General features: G+C 41.3%; 2 protein-coding genes across 2 annotated transcripts; both read right to left on the bottom strand.

Moving 5' to 3' along the window:
- Positions 1–3,945: 3,945 nt before the first annotated feature.
- On the bottom strand, positions 3,946–9,355 carry LOC120059609 (cyclin-T1-like). Its single transcript, XM_039008739.1, has 6 exons — positions 9,195–9,355; positions 6,208–6,289; positions 5,932–6,060; positions 5,471–5,551; positions 4,850–5,102; positions 3,946–4,629 (listed from the first exon to the last, which is right to left on the bottom strand). Exons 1-4 carry the CDS (start codon positions 9,353–9,355, stop codon positions 5,498–5,500), a joined length of 426 nt encoding a protein of 141 aa, XP_038864667.1. The 3' UTR covers positions 3,946–4,629; positions 4,850–5,102; positions 5,471–5,497.
- A 919-nt stretch (positions 9,356–10,274) lies between these two features.
- Positions 10,275–15,415, bottom strand: LOC120059143 (SAP domain-containing ribonucleoprotein-like). Its single transcript, XM_039007977.1, has 11 exons — positions 15,316–15,415; positions 14,716–14,815; positions 13,238–13,287; positions 12,970–13,031; positions 12,804–12,855; positions 12,629–12,702; positions 12,052–12,092; positions 11,865–11,887; positions 11,692–11,763; positions 10,554–10,628; positions 10,275–10,448 (listed from the first exon to the last, which is right to left on the bottom strand). Exons 1-11 carry the CDS (start codon positions 15,346–15,348, stop codon positions 10,401–10,403), a joined length of 630 nt encoding a protein of 209 aa, XP_038863905.1. The 5' UTR covers positions 15,349–15,415; the 3' UTR covers positions 10,275–10,400.
- Positions 15,416–17,994: the final 2,579 nt, after the last annotated feature.

Here is a 17,994-nt window from a genome sequence, read left to right as displayed (position 1 = left end):
TTTAGAGGTCATTTTTGAGATATTTTGTAGTGACGTTGTGCAAATTGGAAGCTGTTTTTTTCTGGATCAAATGCGCCAAATAAATGGACAATTTGGATATATATGGACGGAATTAATCGAACAAAAGGACCATTTGTGATGTTTATGGGACATATTGGAGTGCCAACAAAAGAATCTCGTCAAAGGTAAGGCATGATTTAGATTTTATTTCTGCGTTTTGTGTTGCGCCTGCAGGGTTGAAATATGCTACACTCTTTGTTTACTGTTGTGCTATCATCAGATAATAGCATCTTATGCTTTCGCCGAAAAGCCTTTTTGAAATCTGACATATTGGCTGGATTCACAACGAGTGTAGCTTTAATTTGGTATCTTACATGTGTTATTTAATGAAAGTTTGATTTTATATAATTTTTTTGAATTTGGCGCTCTACATTTTCCCTGGCTATTGGCCAAGTGGGACGCAAGCGTCCCGCCTATCACAGAGAGGTTTTTAAGAATGAATGGTTGGAGATTGGCCCGAAAATTGCTACGAGTTGAAGAATCTAGAATCTAGATTACTTTTCTTCATCAGAAAATTGCCAGGTGGCTAGTACTATTACAGTATTATAATAATAATTATTAAACAGTAGAAATCTGAGTGGGCACATGCCCCTGTGTCCCTTATGGGCATGACGCCTCTGGGCCTACTGATGATCTCTATGAACAAGTAGAAGCTTCTCTATTGAATGAAAGAGAATGATACAAGCCACTTTTGAAAAATAAGCATATTGTTGACTGTGAATATGTTTATTTGCTTACTGATTGTTGTCATTCCACTGCAGGGATACTTCAGGATTTTGCCAATGAAGCCCTTTATCTACTTATCCAGAGTCAGATGAACTCGTGGATGAATGTTGTATGTCTCTATGCACAGTGTGAAGGAAGTAAGAGGCAGTTTCGCAAGCCAGTAATAAACTAGCGTTAGCGCAATGACTGGAAGTCAATCAATCAATCAATCAAGTTTATTTTATATAGCCCTTCGTACATCAGCTAATATCTCGAAGTGCTGTACAGAAACCCAGCCTAAAACCCCAAACAGCTAGTAATGCAGGTGTAGAAGCACGGTGGCTAGGAAAAACTCCCTAGAAAGGCCAAAACCTAGGAAGAAACCTAGAGAGGAACCAGGCTATGAGGGGTGGCCAGTCCTCTTCTGGCTGTGCCGGGTGGAGATTATGTGCCGGGTGGAGATTATGAGTCCATGGGTATCTGCCAGCATGCTTGTTTTTCACTACATTTTGTTCTATTCCAGCACATACTACATTGAGAAAACCGTATTGTCCCTGTTTCATTGAACGCAGGATGAGTGAAAATAAAAAGAAGGAATGGGGTAGGGACTGTCTGGGAGGAAAGCCACAGTCACACCCCCCACTGATGCAGCTCTGTCCTCCTCCCCATTAGTGCTGTTATTCAAGCTTGGTCATGTGACTAAGAGATAAAGACGCTAAAGGTGGATACTAGGCCTGTATCCAAGCAACTTATTCATTACCTAGCAACGGATGGAGCCAGGGAGGAAGGGGGGGTTGAGTGTCTGTTTCTCCCTGTCTTAGATCTAGGATTGAGTCATTTGACCTCTATCGCAGACAGTATGAACTCACGTTAAGTTGGTGCAGTCTGTAACATATTATCAATAATGTCAGCTATTGAAATCAAATCAAATTTCACATGTGCCGAATACAACAGGTGAAGTAGACCTTACATTGTTAAGCTTACTTACAAACCCTTTAACCAACAATGCAGTTTTAAGAAAAAATACCTAAAAAAAAGAAAATACAAGTAACAAATAATTAAAGAGCAGCAGTAAAATAACAATAGCGAGGCTATACACACGGTGCACCGGTACAGAGTCAATGTGCAGGGGTACCGGTTAGTAAAGGTAATTGAGGTAATATGTACATGTGGTTAGAGTTATTCAAGTGACTACGAAGAGATAACAAACAGAGAGTAGCAGCTGCGTAAAAGAGGGGGAGAGGGTGCAATGCCAATAGTCTGGGTAGCCATTTGATTACATGTTCAGGAGTCTTATGGCTTGGTGGTAGAAGTTGTGTAGAAGCCTCTGGGACCTAGACTTGGCGCTCCGGTACCGCTTGCTGTGCGGTAGCAGAGAGAGCAGTCTATGACTTGGGTGGCTGGAGAACCTTGAACAGAGGTTCCACATGCAGTTGCTAACAAGTTAATCACGAAATCTTGCAAACTATCTGTACAGTCTGCAGCAAAATATCACACTGTGCCCTCTACTGGCACTGTATTGTACATGGAAGGTCAAGCAGAGTGGTTTTACGGTGCTATAAACAGGTTGGTTATTTAGCAACAAAACCGATGCATGCGGAACATTGGGGCAAAACAGACAGGGTTGGCTTATATTGTTAACAAAATATATTTAGTCTCCAAATGTTTATTGAAAACATATATACATTTGCACAATGAGCACTTGTCTCTCAAATACATTGTTAGTTGTTGATAAGCTAGCTAGCGAATTTTAGCCATATTAGCATAGAAGTGAAATCAGTCGAAACACCTCAAAACAAGACATCAAATCAAACGTTATGTTACATGTGCTGAATACACGTGTAGACCTTACAGTGAAGTGCTTACTTACAAGCCCTTAACCAACAATGCAGTAAAGAAAATACTTTATAAATAAACTTTTTTTTTTTTTACAATAAAATAACTTTAGAAGCTTCTGATAGGCTAATTGACATCATTTGAGTCAATTGGAGGTGTACCTGTGGATGTATTTCAAGGCCTACCTTCAAACTCAGTGCCTCTTTGCTTGACATCATGGGAAAATCCAAAGAAATCAGCCAAGACCTCAGAAAAAAATGGTAGACCTCCACAAGTCTGGTTCATCCTTGGGAGCAATTTCCAAATGCCTGAAGGTACCACGTTCATCTGTACAAACAATAGTACGCAAGTATAAACACCATGGGACCACGCAGCCGTCTTACCGCTCAGGAAAGAGACGAGGTCTGTGTCCTAGAGATGAACGTACTTTGGTGCGAGCAGTGCAAATCAACCCCAGAACAACAGCAAAGGACCCCGTGAAGATGCTGGAGGAGATGAGTACAAAAGTATCTGTATCCACAGTAAAACGAGTCCTATAACGACAAAAGCCACTGCTCCAAAACTGCCATAAAAAAGCCAGACTACAGTTTGCAACTGCACATGGGGACAAAGATCATACATTTTGGAGAAATGTCCTCTGGGATGAAACAAAAATAGAACTCTTTGGCCATAATGACCATCGTTACATTTGGAGGAAAAAGGGGGAGACTTGCAAGCCGAAGAACACCATCCCAACCGTGACGCACGGGGGTGGGAGCATCATGTTGTGGGGGTGCTTTGCTGCAGGAGGGACTGGTGCACTCCACAAAATAGATGGCATCATGAGGCAGGAAAATGATGTGGATATATTGAAGCAACATCTCAAGACATCAGTCAGGAAGTTAAAGCTTGGTCGCAAATGGGTCTTCCAAATGGACAATGACCCCAAGTATACTTCCAAAGTTGTGGCAAAATGGCTTAAGGACAACAAAGTCAAGGTATTGGACTGGCCATCACAAAGCCCTGACCTCAATCCTATAAAAAAAACTTTGTGGGCAGAACTGATAAAACGTGTGCGAGCAAGGAGGCCTACAAACCTGACTCAGTTACACCAGCTCTGTCAGGAGGAATGGGCCAAAGTTCACCCAACTTATTGTGGGAAGCTTGTGGAAGGCTACCCGAAACGTTTGACCCAAGTTAAACAATTTAAAGGCAATGCTACCAAATACTAATTGAGTGTATGTAAACTTCTGACCCGCTGGGAATGTGATGAAAGAAATAAGAGCTGAAATAAATCATTCTCTCTACTATCATTCTGACATCACATTCTTAAAATAAAGTGGTGATCCTAACTGACCTAATTAAGGGAATTTTTACTATGATTAAATGTCAGGAATTGTATGAAGAATTGTATTCAACTGTATGTAATGTGGTAGAGAACACAGTATCCGAATATTGCAGTCTTACTTAAGAGGGTCCTTGTGGTTATTGTCAATGCTGTCAGCTTCACTGTCTGGGTCTCCACTACAGGTCTGGTCAGGAACGAGTGGTCCCTGCTCACCCTCACTCTGTAGATGAGGACAGCTGGACAGACAATCCTCATCAGCTCCCCTGGACTGTGACTTAGCTCAATGCAGTGGAGGAATGTACAGGAATGGGACCATGCACTTAATAGTAAATGCTCCCTTTACCTGGAATAGCAACTATTATAAAAAAAGAACAGCTATCAGGACACCGGAGAGTAAAAAATGAGCTGTTAAATATGGTGCAACACATTTTGTTGTGCATGGTCTCTGATAAATAAAATAGGAGGTTAAAATATGTTGCCAATGCATATGTGTAGAAAGAAAAAAGATGGTGCAGAAACATTTCACACCTAGGATGAGGCTGGCTTCACTGCGGCCACTGTCCTGCTCATCGGTCTCAGTGCAGTTGTATCCACTGAGCAGAGATAGGAAGGCCTCAGGAGAGGGACCAGATGAGGCCTTCCTCAACTGGGCCTGGAGAGCCATGGCATTCCACCTAAAGTGCTCCACGCAGAAGGTCACCCTGAACGTAGACATAAGAGTCACACGTCAGACAAGAACTAAGGTCACAGAGAATCACAGATGGCGCAGATATTCCCAATGTATTTATGGCAAACAAACTTGAAAAGGACTCTTCATTGATACACTTCAAGGGATTTCCCCAATTTAAGCCTACATACAACATGTAGTTGTTGTTTTGAGAGCTGGATAGAAGACATTTATATCCAAGTTGCTTCACTCACCATTCTTTATTTTCAACCTTAGGGGCTGCATTCGGGAAGCGCTTGCCATTCTTGTTACACACATAACTACACTGTCTGTAGGGGGTGTTCTTGTCCTCCAGGACGTGTTTGATGCAGAACTCCCTCCAGGCAGGGCTGGGAGCAGGGCCGCTGGGTGAAGGACAGGCCTTGGGCTCTTGGGTACGGGCAGTCTGGGACAAACGGCCCCAGCTTGACGGCAACACGTGGATCCTTATCCTGTTCATTAGTGGTTCTGGAAGGGAAATACATACTTTAGGTGAGCACCAGGTGCTGAAGCAGCAACGATACAGTTAAGCGTCAACATGGTTAGTCAGTTGAGACTCGGGCAATATGTGATGGCAAGCAGAGAATACAGGGGGCACTAGAGTGCATCTTGCTACTACCACAGTACAGTAAACATGGGACATGTAAAGTTGATTTGTGTGTGTTGTTCACGGACCTGACCTTAGGCTTTTTTAGGGCATTTTCACACAGTTTGACTATTTGAAGATTTTAAATAAATGTGAAAATTTGTAGCTACTTTAAGTTAATAACTTCAGTCAACACGTTAAGAGATAAAGCAGATTGCGTTCATTGCACCTGTCACATGACGAAGCTTACCGTAGTTCCCCAGAACAGTTGAGCCAGTCATGTGTGTTTGTAAACAGCACAACGGGAGAAAACGAGCTGGTGAGGCACAACCTGTGAGAGAGAATGTATTGGAGCTATGTCTTTTTCACAAACGATATCAAGACCACTTCAAATGTTATCAAGAACTTTAAAGTCAAGTTGCATTAAATGTTATTGCTCCGTTTCTTGCCAGAACTTGTATCAAATAAAGCAATATCTAAACAAAAAAATAATAATCATAACACACCAACAGCCTACAAGCAGAGAAATCAATGTCAAACAGTTATGATGCAACTACCATCATGCATATTGACACAAGTACGTACTTTGGGTGTTTAAAAATACCAAAAAAGGTAGAACACTGGATCTACACAATCAGTTTGTGGTCAGAGGATCACACTGCAAATGTCATAGTGAGTTTGAAGTGGAGTGGTCAGACCATGGAGACTTACATCACTGCGGACGTCTGGTGAAGGGTCCTGAGGGTTGAGGCATGCATGGGTCACCTTGATAACATGCTCCAACTTGCGGGGCTGTTCCTCAACCTTTGCAGCCAGGAACAGTGTTGCTGGAGCTATGACCTAGGGGTAAAAAAAAAAAAGTTGTACATTTTGATCAAAACTGGTGTCTTGTTAGTGCTACGCATTATGCATTTCACATAAGATTTAATTAAAACTTTACAAGACACAATTGTGGAAGGGAGGCTGTCAGTGTGCAAAAGTACTTACATTTCTGTGGAACCTGGTGAAGGACTGGATCATGTAGAATCGGTGCATATACACAATAGCAGTATTAATTGTTAGCTGGGACCTGATGCATAAGGGTTAAGGATAACATAATATCTCAGTGAGATTTAACTCAAAGTATTTTTTGAGAAATTACGGTTATGTTATGTAACAGCAGCTACCAACTTATTTTCAACTAAACTAGCTAGTTGTGGGTGTAGCTAAGTGATCTATTGTAACTACTCCTATTGTTGACTGATGGTACATAGTAGGACATAACTGGCTAGCTAGAACAACATACTAGCTGGCTAGAACAGCATTCTCAACCTGGTCTGAGTTTTCAGATTCTGTATGTAAATCCGAGTCAATCCATTTAGTATGGTTGGGGTGGATGGGTGAGGTAAAACACAAATGTCTAGCAACCCAAAGGTTGCGAGTTCGAATCTCATCATGGACAACTTCAGCATTTAAGCTAATTAGCAACTTTAACTACATTTTATGTTAGGTTAAAGGGCCATGGGAAGGGTTAGCTAACTCCTAAACGTAACCCTAACCTAGCTAACATTAGTGAGCTAGCTAATGTAAGCAACCTAGCTAGAATTCGTAACATATTGTACGTTTTGCTAAGTATTGTATTTAGTAACATATACAAAATGGATGATGCACATGAACAAATTAATACATACCATACGAAATGTAACATATCATACTATATTATGTTTCTTGGATTTACGTACACAATAATACGAATTACTCTGAGACCAGTTTGACATTCTGGGTCAGAATTTGTTGTAGTTAAGGAAGTAATTAATAAATGGCCACGAAGAAGCCAATGACATGGTATCAGAAATAAGAAACTAACAAGCTTTAATACACAGGGGCATTTTATCACATTACAGCATTGGACCTCACCAATACCATTTATATTATGTAGTTAATTAACGCCAGTTAACGTTCGCTTGTCCCAGGATGTTTTTAGCCTACTAGCTAGCTAGCCACTTGTAATAGCAGAAAAAGTTTGCCAGCTTAGCTCCCACAACAGCGCCACATATCTTTGATATCACCCTAACACTATGGCCAACAAAACCAATGCTTTTATCAAAATATAAGAACCTGTTTAATACACCTGAACCCCGTTAATAATAAATAACTTTGACAAACGGCCCCTGCTTGGCTTTTGTTCTCCGCAGGAAGCGTATGCCTAGGCCTACACACAACGTTAGCTAACTGGCTAACTATCTAGTTGTGCTAATAGAACACAATTCCCTGGCCCTCGCGAGTCACAGCAGCAAGTCTGGGCTGCTTGTTACAAATAGTTAGTAACTACACCAGTCTGTACACAACACAGATTAATAAATAGGCTAACATGAATATAGTATCCATTAGAGGTCGACTTCAAGTTTTCATAACAATCGGAAATCGGTATTTTTGGGCACCGATTTGCCGATTATTTTTTTACACCTTTATTTAATCTTTATTTAACTAGGCAAGTCAATTAAGAACACATTCATATTTTCAATGACGGCCTAGGAACGGGCAGAACGACAGATTTTTAACCTTGTCAGCTCAGGGGATCCAATCTTGCATTGATTACAATGCACTCCACGAGGAGCCTGCCTGTTAGCGAATGCAGTAAGCTAAGGTAAGTTGCTAGCTAGCATTAAACTTATCTTATAAAAAACAATCAATCAATGACTGTCATTGCTCCAATGTGTACTTAACCATAAACATCAATGCCTTTCTTAAAATCAATACACAAGTATATATTTTTAAACCTGCATATTTAGCTAAAAGAAATCCAGGTTAGCAGGCAATATTAACCAGGTGAAATTGTGTCATTTCTCTTGCGTTCATTGCACGCAAAGTCAGGGTATATGCAACAGTTTGGGCCGCCTGGCTCTTTGCGAACTAATTTGCCAGAACTTTACGTAATTATGACAACATTGAAGGTTGTGCAATGTAACAGGAATATTTAGACTCATGGATGCCACCCGTTAGATAAAATACGGAACGGAATAAACGTTTTGTTTTCGAGGTGATAGTTTCTGGATTAGTCAAAGGTATATGGTTTAGAGAGAAATAGTCGACGCGTTATAATTCCTGTAATAACTTGCGGCTGAATTTGAAAGGGTTTCCTTCGTTATTTTACCGTTCATGTCTTCCATAGAGAATGTCTTAATCTACTTCAAATAAGGTCTGTGTTTCGTGCAGGCTTAAACCGCCTCGACGTTTTGATACCGTGTATATCTCACTAGGATAAGGTAACGTTTGTCAACATATTTTCATAAATCCACTCTACAATTTTTATCTTCGCTTATAATTAGCCAATATTGATCAGAGTTAACTTGTCCTATGGATATCTACACAGTTATAAAATTGGCACGGTGATGTAAGCCTACACGAAACACAGACCTTATTTTAAGTGAATCTAAAAATATCCTATGGAATAAATGAAGGAACCGCTTTTCAGATTTTGCTAGGTGTCATGGGAATTATGACTCGCACTTTGGTTGTCAATTCTTACCATGCCCATTATTAAAATAGGATTTCCTGCATATAGAAATTAAAGTTTTTGTTTTCAACATTCATCACAGGTAACTTAAACTCTATTTTTATTCAAACAGTTGAGAGTATTTGTCTCCTAAGCAGACTATTCAGTATCATTGTCACTTCAGAGCTGCGTGTGTGTATTTATGTATTATATTAAGTTAAAATAAGTGTTCATTGAGTATTGTTGCAATTGTCATTATTACAAAAATGTGTGTATGATATATATTTAAAACATTTTTTTATAATAAATAAATAGGCCGATTAATCGGTATCGGCTTTTTTTGTCCTCCAATAATCGGTATCGGCATTGAAAAATCATAATCGGTCGACCTCTAGTATCCATATAAGATAGCAACTAGCCATGCCGCCAAACCGGCATCAATCTCTATAGCTAACCGTTAGCAGGCACAAATTGTCCCCGGCCAGACAAAAAGATACACATTGAGTCGCTGTCCTGTAGAAGGTTCGCGGCTTGCTGTCTGTAGGATAATTCCTTGTCTGGATCAAGCCCCGCACGACGAGACGGGCTATTCTCGATCTGTTCTCGGGTGAAGTACCATTTGTTGTTTGTTCCAGAAGGAGAAGGGAACGAAGCCGCCATTACTGAGAAGGACAATATTTTAGACTCGTGGTACGTCACAGGAACTGACGTCAATGGTGTGGATGGCGTACATATGCCATATGTCCCTAAACATAATTTCTAAACATCTGTGGCAAATAAACAAAACCTCTCTGGTGTCCAAGGCCTGACAGAAAAGTAAATGCAAAGGGCCTACAATCAGGAGACAAGGGTGAGTTAATCTATAACATATTCCCGGTTTGGACGTGGGATGCAGAATATCGCCTCGTCTGGGGACTGTTTTGTATTATTGCAGGTGTGGTGGTCTGGTCGCTTTTACAGTCGTGGAATAACCACCCTTCAGTAGTGGATAATTCAGCCTACCAATTGAGGAGCTGTGAACGTCAGACGACCATGTCCCCTATGAAGAACTCCGGGGCCTGCTGTGTCCGAGTGTTTCTACCTCCCTGCCTGGCTGTATCAATGCTCCCTCCGCTCAAGATAGGCTTTCTGAACGGCCCATCTGAAGGTGTGGAAGACATCGCCCAATAAATCCAACATTTTTGCTTCGATTTTAAAAGCGACCGAGATTCTTCTTAGAAATTGCTATTTCAAAGAAATCCATGACTATTCTTATTACTACTCAGCAGAATTACTCACAAACCAACCCGGTCTCAGGACATTTCATATTATCCTGTATGTAAATCCGAGTCACTTGGTGTGTATTAATTTGTGGATGTCCATCATACATTTTATGGTACGAATTTGAAAAACATATGGTACGAAGTGAGGTTAGGGGAAGGGTTAGCGAGCATGCTAAGTAGTTGCAAAGTAGCTAAAAAGTAGTTAGTTGCTATCTTGGGGGACCCAATGAGGCGGGTGCCCTGCTACCAGGCCGTGTACTCCACTTGGTACAACTAGATGATAATCAAGTAGCAAACCCATAGAAAGAATCACAGAAAATAATTGAAAACAACTTTAATGACAAAATGTAATGCAACTGATAATTGACAAGCTATATACAGTACATTTCAGTTCTGTTTGCAACAAAATAAAATAAACATAAAACATCTGTAAATACCACAATTTACACAGTCACATTTCCAAATCGTTCAGAACGCTTCCGTTTCTTTGCCTGTGGGAAAAAAATGTAACCACTAAAAAAAAATCTCTACGGTATTAAGTATCAAAGAAATTGTATAATACCTGTATTGATTCAATACAGAATGTGAAAACATACCTCAACGTCAGGTGTAACCGCAGCGAGGATCCCAAATCTTTCTTTCCGCTTCTTCAGCTTTTCATCTTCCTCAACCTGTAACACACAAGCATTTTGCTACACCCACAATAACATCTGCTAAATGTGTATGTGACCAATAAAATGTGATTTGACATATGGTCTTAAATATTTAACTTGGAGGTGGCTTAATCAGAAATGCTGAAGTGTAATAATCACAAAGTTGCAATTGAGTATTTCTTTCAGGATGCCCTGTAGTCAAAAATACACACTATACAGTTCATTAGGTACACCACCCCATTCACGAAAATGGATCGCCCCTACAGACAGTGCGTTACTTGGCTGTGGCTTGTTATATAAACCAGGCAGAGGCATTCAGTTACTGTTCGATAGAACGTTAGACTTGTCAAAAGGAGTGACCTAAGCAACTGAGTGTGGTATAATCTACGGTGCCAGGTGCACCGGATCCAGTATCTCAAACTTCCGCACTCCTGGGCTTTTTAAGCATGACGGTGTCTAAGGTTTACCAAGAATGGTGCAGCAAACAAAAAAACATCTGGTCAGCAGCACTCCTGTGGGTGAAAACATGTTGAGGTTAAAGGAGAATGGCAAGAATGGTGCAAGCTAACAGGCGGGCCACAAACAGGCAAATAACGGCGCAGAACGGCATCTCGGAACACACAACTCATCAATCCTTGTCACAGATGGGCTATTGCAGCAGACGATCACACCGGGATCCATTCCCATCAGCTAAAAACAAGAAGTGGTTCCAGTGGGCACGCGTTCAAACACTGGACAATTTGAGTAGAAAAACATTGCATGGAACATGACAGCGAATTCAGTTTACTTGAGTGGCCTGCACAGTCCCCAGACCTCAACCCAGTAGAGCATTTTTTGGATGAGATGGAAAAGGCTGTCCGCAGCATGAATGTACCTCCGTACAATCTGCAACAACTGCGTGATGCTATCGCACTAGCATGGACTAACATCCCTGTGAAATGTTTCCGACACCTTTTAGAAAGCACTGATGAATTCAGGCTGTTCTGGAGGCAAAGGGGGGGGGGGGTCTAAGGCAGTACTAGATAGGTGTACCTAAAGCTGTCCAGGGAGGATAGAAGCTGCTCTATCCCTAGGCGCTCACCTTCTTGGAAACTGAAGAAACGTTCCCGCCAAATCGCTCTGCTCGCTTTTTTAGCTGTTCAACGCTGACCGCCTACACAGAGATAGATGTTTGATTAAATCTTCTGGGTCACTTATGGTTACATTATTTAAATGAGGGGAGGTCACTGTTTATCACATATTTGGATTACTCACAGTGGATTTATTCACAGTAACACCTTTGATAGAGAGAAACACTAATTAAAACCAGAGTGCAAATGCAGGAGAAAACATAATTACTTGTGATAATGAGGTTGTTCAACACTTGTTTATAAACTGACTGCAGGTTATGGTTCTTGGATTTAAAAAATAATAATAAAACCACTGGAAGATTCACACTGACCTGGGGTGGAAGTTGGAGGTGCAGCAGCGGGCAAACCAAACCTGAACACAATACATATTTAATCAAATCAAAGTTTATTTGTCACGTGCGCAAATACAACAGGTGTAGACCTTAGTGAAATGCTTACTTACAGGCTCTAACCAATATTGCAAAAAAGGTATAAGGTTAACAATAGGTAAATAAATAAAACAGTAAAAAGACAGGCTATATACAGTAGCGAGGCTACATACAGACAGGTTAGTCAGGCTGATTGAGGTAGTATGTACATGTAGATATGGTTAAAGTGACAATGCATATATATATGATGAACAGAGAATAGCAGTAGTGTAAAAGAGGGGTTGGCAGGTAGTGGGACACAATGCAGATAGCCCGGTTTCCCAATGTGCGGGAGCACTGGTTGGTCGGCCCCATTGAGCTAGTATGTACATGAATGTATAGTTAAAGTGACTATGCATATATGAGAGTAGCAGCAGCGTAAAGGGGTTGGGGGGGGGGGGGGAAACACAATGCAAATTGTCAATATAGGTTAATAGATATGCCCTATCAATAGTGTGGGGAATATTTGTGGGATACTGACCGGGCAGCACGTATGGCCTTCTTGCCATCAGCTGACGCAGGGACATTGAAGCGTTCTGCTCTTTTCTGTACCCTCTGGGAAAACAGGATAAAACATTTTAATTATAAGGTTAGCACACCACCATTGCATTGAAGACTTGTCATGACTGGTGAGATTGCAGCAAGCATCATATTACCTCATCCACAGACGCTGGGGGTGTGATTTTTACCACTTTCTTTTCAGCCGTCCTAAAACACATTAAAATCACATGATTAACATATTTCAATAGGGACATCAGATCATCAGGAAAATGGAGAAAATGTCACTCTTCAATGTGTGTTCACATAAAAGGAAAAACTTACTCCTCAGACACTATGGGTTTCTTGTCATTATCCTCAGTGATGGCATCCTCTTTCGTGAGGTCCTACATGTTCAAATGCATAAAGCATCATCAAGAAATGCACCTACGATTTTACATTTATTTTCCTAGCAGATATTTCACATAAGCAATTGCAGCATGTACAAAGTGACTTTATACTGTATGATCAAAATTCTACTGGACATGGTGGAACCCATCTAATCCATACACGAAGTGCCATTGCTGCTATAGTGGTTTAAAACCAGGCTTACCTCTGGCTCTTCTCCCAGAACATCATCTTCATTTAGGCCCATGTCATCCTCTGTTTAGGATGAAAATCAGGCTTATGATTCACCTGACCATTTCATAGACTGGGTAGACTTTTCACCATATTGCTCACACCTTTTAAATATAAAAGGGTGTCAAGGGGTAGGGGCTAGTATAAGTTTATTTGGAATTCAGCAAGTTACACTTTCATAGCCCAATTCAAATCATCAAGTTTGCAGATGACAACAGCCTGATTACCAAAAATGACGAGACAGCCTACAGGAAGGAGGAGTGCCTTGGCGGAGTGGTGCTAGGAAAATAACCTCAACAAAACAAAGGAGCTGATCGTGGCTTCAGGAGAGAGCAGAGGGAGCACGCACCCATCCACATCGATGGGGCCGCAGTGGAGAAGGTGAAAAGCTTAAAGTTCCTCAACATACACATCACTGATAATCTGAAATGGTCCACCCATACAGACGATGTGGTGAACAAGGCGCAACAGGAGGTTGAAGAAATGTGGCCCCTAAGACCCTCACATTTTTACCGATGCACCATTGAGAGCATCTTGTCAGGCTGTATCATTGCCTACATCTTGTCGGGCTGTAGCATTGCCTGGTACGGTAACTGCACCGTACACAACCGCAGGGCTATCCAGAGGGTGGTGCGGTCAGCCCAACATATCACACTGCCTGCCCTTCAGGATATCTACAGCCCCCAGTGTCACAGGAAGGCCAATTACATAATCAAGGACCTCAGCCAAATGAGCCACGGATTGTTCACCCTACTATCATCCAGAAGGCGAGGTTTGTACAGGTGCATCCAAACTGGGACCAAGAGACTGAAAAACAGCTTCTATCTCAAGACAATCAGACTTAAATAACCATCACTAGCCGGCCTCCACCCAGTATCCTGCCCTGAACTTAGTCACTAGCTGGCTATCACCCGGTTACTCATCCCTGCACCTTAGAGGCTGATGCCCCATGTACATAGACATGGAACACTTGTCACTTCAATAAATGTTTAATACCATTTTCCCCATTTCATATGTATATCCTGTATTCTAGTCAAGGCCATGCTATTCAACTATTGCTGTACATATACTATTCTATTCACGTATTCTTCAGATATACTACGTATTATATCCACACTGTCCATAAATCCCATCACACACACACTCAACTCCAACATGGCTCATCCTAATATTTCTTAATTCCACTTTCATACTTTTAGATTTGTGTGTCGTTAGATATTACTGCACTGTTGGAGCTAGGAACACAAGCATTCCGCTACATCCGCAATAACATCTGCTATATGTGTATGCGACCAATAAAATGTGATTTGATTGACATCGGCTGATTTGATATCAGCTGATGTAAAAGGGCTGTATAAATACATTTGATTGATTGGAAACAGCACCAGGCTTTATTAGAGTATGGGAACCTGACCCCATGTGTATTTAGTCCATACATTATTGCATGCTCACCATGTTCCTCCAGATAAGCCTGTAGTCGTGTGATCAGTTCCACTTTGTTGCCCTTCACATCTAGACCCCTGGTTTCACACTCATGCTTCAGTTCAGCAAGCTGTGGGAGAGACATGAGTGTAGATTACTGGTTAGATTACATTTGAGATTTCCTACTAAATGGCAATTTTTGCAATTCAAATGTTACTGCCCAACAGCGAAGTGCTTGAACGTTAGGCCAAACATCCTGTACAATTTCATTCATTCATTCCCTTGTAGTCGCGCATGCGCTGATGTCAGTTGCCAACTTCACAGCAGTAGCAGAGCAAACTTTGGCCCTCGTTGAATAACAAAGCCACCCCAACCCAATACACGCATGGATATCTCAAACCTCAAAATGCCTTGTTAGCTAGCTACACCGTGCAGCAAGCATGGACTATTTCCGTCCTGTCCGCTAGCATCTGCTAGCTAGCTACCTACGACTCTTTGTGTCCGAAGATCCCCAGCGTGCTAGATCATGATTTACAAAGTAAAGATAGCTAACAACATACAATACTTGATTTCCCCAAAATATAATACCGGTATTAGACGTTTCAAACTAAGCTAAAACGGGTTAACAACCTTTAGTTTCTGGAGTTCCACAACTTCAGCCATCTTGCTTTGTTGTAGTGGTAGGTCATTCGCGAACGAACGACTCTCTTTGAACGGCTCTTTTTGGTGACCGTCGGGAACCGAATTGCAGCTGTGAAAGAGCCGTTAATTTGGCTTCCTGATTTGCATAGCCTACTGTTATTGCTTTTTGAGCCCCAGAATCCAGACATCGATCATCTGCTGACAAATTATAAAAATATTCACTGAAGATGGTAATTGCTCAGTGCAGGAACAATCTAGTGAGGAGCCTCAGTCTAGTTCGGGCTCATTTTTTCAGTGCATTACATTTTTTTCTCAATTTGTTTTTGCAGGCCATCTAATAATCTGGTCAGGTAAAAGTGTATTTGAACTCAAATTTCACGATCTGGTAGGCAACTTTTTACGATTTAAATTATATATTGACAATTTTATCATGGTTTTAGGTCAATTCCTAAGAACTACTGAACGACAAGCCCGTTGGGAGCAAAATTAACGGCTCCTTAGGTGAATGGAGACAAATGATACCAGTCACCGAAAAGACTCGGGAATGCCCGTTACGACTTGGATAATTAAATGCGGAATCTGTTTCATCCATCAGAAATCGACCCGTCTGCTTCTTCAGTAAAATCCAGTAAAATTGCTATCATAAATCTTTTTTTGTTTTTGTGTGTAAATTCTGTGTAACTTTAGTAATTTGCTTTGACACAATGAAATGTATAGCCCAGTTTTTCATGTAAAATATCTTTATTGATAGGCCTAAATCGTTAATTATATACATTGATCCTTACTTTTTTTATCCAACAGATTTAGAAGGGAAAAATTAAACAATGTGACTCCAATACATGCGGTATAATTAATGGAATTTCGGATATGCCAATGCGTTGCGTCACAGATGGTACAGTATTCTCACTACATTATGATGCATATGTATTGACAAATAATCATGTTCAGAGGCATTTTGCTCTTTCCTGTCATGCTGTGCAATGGAGAACGACGTTTTTAAAAGCAGTCAGGTAAACACTTTTGCTTTCACCTTTGCATTTTGCTAAACTTGTAAACAATTGTCTAGCCTAAGTATTGTGTAATTGAAAAGGTAAAATAGACGATTGTGTACTCCAATAATATGAAGTCTGAACATAAACAGTAGGACTATGTGAATCAAGCTTAATTGTCATCAAAGTTTACAAGTCCCGTGCTCTGAACTGAGCTACAAAGGACTACAAAGTGAATTATTCTTGTGTGATGAGTAACCCTGCCTGAAATGTGTGTTATCTGTCTGAGCTAATGCCTAGATTTAAGCTCAGTGGGCTAACACAGTCTTGTGACATGCAGATTCACCTCGGTTCAAACCCAGTCAGTCTCATGGTTGATGCTAGGCGGTATCCTTGGGACATCCTATGGATCCGGCCTCTGGCAACAACCCTCTGGCCAACACACACAGTGAGGGAGTTCTATTACGCTGGCCCGGGTTGAACCAGGCAATGGCCAGTCACATCATTGGGTGAAAGCAGGGAGGAAGGAGCACCCTTCTCAATACAACAGTAATCTGCGCCAGTCGGTCATGTTGTCAACAAGGCAGCATGGTGCATCTTCAAACTAGTTTTCATTGGGAAGGCAGATAAAGCGTTTTTATCAAAGCAATCACTTTTGCATGTGAAAACACATAATCCTACTCATCACTCCATGAGCTTAATAATTACGTCACTTTTGTTTTGAGCCGACTTCGCCTTCGGCCAGAGCGGGGCACCTGGCTCACCCCCAGGAGGCGGTGCGGTTCCAAAACGAATGCAATCACTTTTCAACCAGTTCAAACTCCTCCCACCGAGGTAACCCGGGCCACATAAACTAATGCCCTCAGTCTTGTGGTGTGGATATGATCTGGGTTCAATCACAGTCAGTCTCATTGGTGCCATTGGACCTTGATCGCACAGTTGATGTCTATCAGCTGCTGGGGTGTTGTGAGAGGAGGTCAGGGGAGGGGTGAAGTGTAGCGGTGGTTCCGTGAACAGAATAACCTTGCCTAATACTTGAGCTAGAGCCTAGACATTCGGTCAGCAGTGGGCTAACACAGTCTTGTGGCATGCAGATGACTCCAGTTCAAACTCAGACACAGTGGTGTGTATTCATAGATGCCAAGGGAAGCCAGGCTTTCCCAAATATTTAACCAATAAAAATATAAAATAATTTCTCTTTTGTCTCTGTGTTATCATAATTATCCGTAAATTCGCAAGTCGCTGAATCTGATTGATTTTTTGATTTTGTTGGCCAATCAGCATTGAGCTGAGCTCAACTGTGGGTTGTCCTGGTGCAGCAAAATGCCCCCCAAGGGAGGCCGATTTGGCTTCACACCAATCAAATCACACCCTGAGCAAAACGTCATCATTGTCAGAAAAGGGTGTTGATTTCTAGTCTTCTTGTGTTGATGTCTTGCAGTAGCTAGTTTGCTAAATCGGCCCTTTCCTGAGGCATGGATGGAGATAGGGATTTAGACTTGAGGTTTTGACTTAATTCTCTGTACAGGCCAATGATTATAACGGCAATTCTGATCTAACCATAAATTCATGCCACTGGCCTGAGACGATTGAAGTTCAATATGTAGCCTAGTAGACTCACATTAACTAGCTAGCTAACATAATTGGTTCATTGTTGCCAAATGCGAGGAAGTTAGGA

This window comes from Salvelinus namaycush, chromosome 14 (assembly GCF_016432855.1).
Source record: "Salvelinus namaycush isolate Seneca chromosome 14, SaNama_1.0, whole genome shotgun sequence".
NCBI classification, from domain to species: domain Eukaryota; kingdom Metazoa; phylum Chordata; class Actinopteri; order Salmoniformes; family Salmonidae; genus Salvelinus; species Salvelinus namaycush.
This window is presented reverse-complemented; position numbering and strand designations above follow the sequence as displayed.

Coding starts and splice junctions, on each gene's coding strand:
- LOC120059609 (XM_039008739.1), bottom strand. CDS start 9,355: ATGGCGGCTTCGTTCCCTTCTCCTTCTGGAACAAACAACAAATGGTAC. Junction 6,290..9,194: donor CTACAGGACAGCGACTCAAT/GTGTATCTTTTT, acceptor CTTATGCATCAG/GTCCCAGCTAACAATTAATA. Junction 6,061..6,207: donor TCACCAGGTTCCACAGAAAT/GTAAGTACTTTT, acceptor TTTTACCCCTAG/GTCATAGCTCCAGCAACACT.
- LOC120059143 (XM_039007977.1), bottom strand. CDS start 15,348: ATGGCTGAAGTTGTGGAACTCCAGAAACTAAAG. Junction 11,888..12,051: donor ACCTCCAACTTCCACCCCAG/GTCAGTGTGAAT, acceptor TCTCTATCAAAG/GTGTTACTGTGAATAAATCC. Junction 10,629..11,691: donor TTTCTTCAGTTTCCAAGAAG/GTGAGCGCCTAG, acceptor TGTGTGTTACAG/GTTGAGGAAGATGAAAAGCT.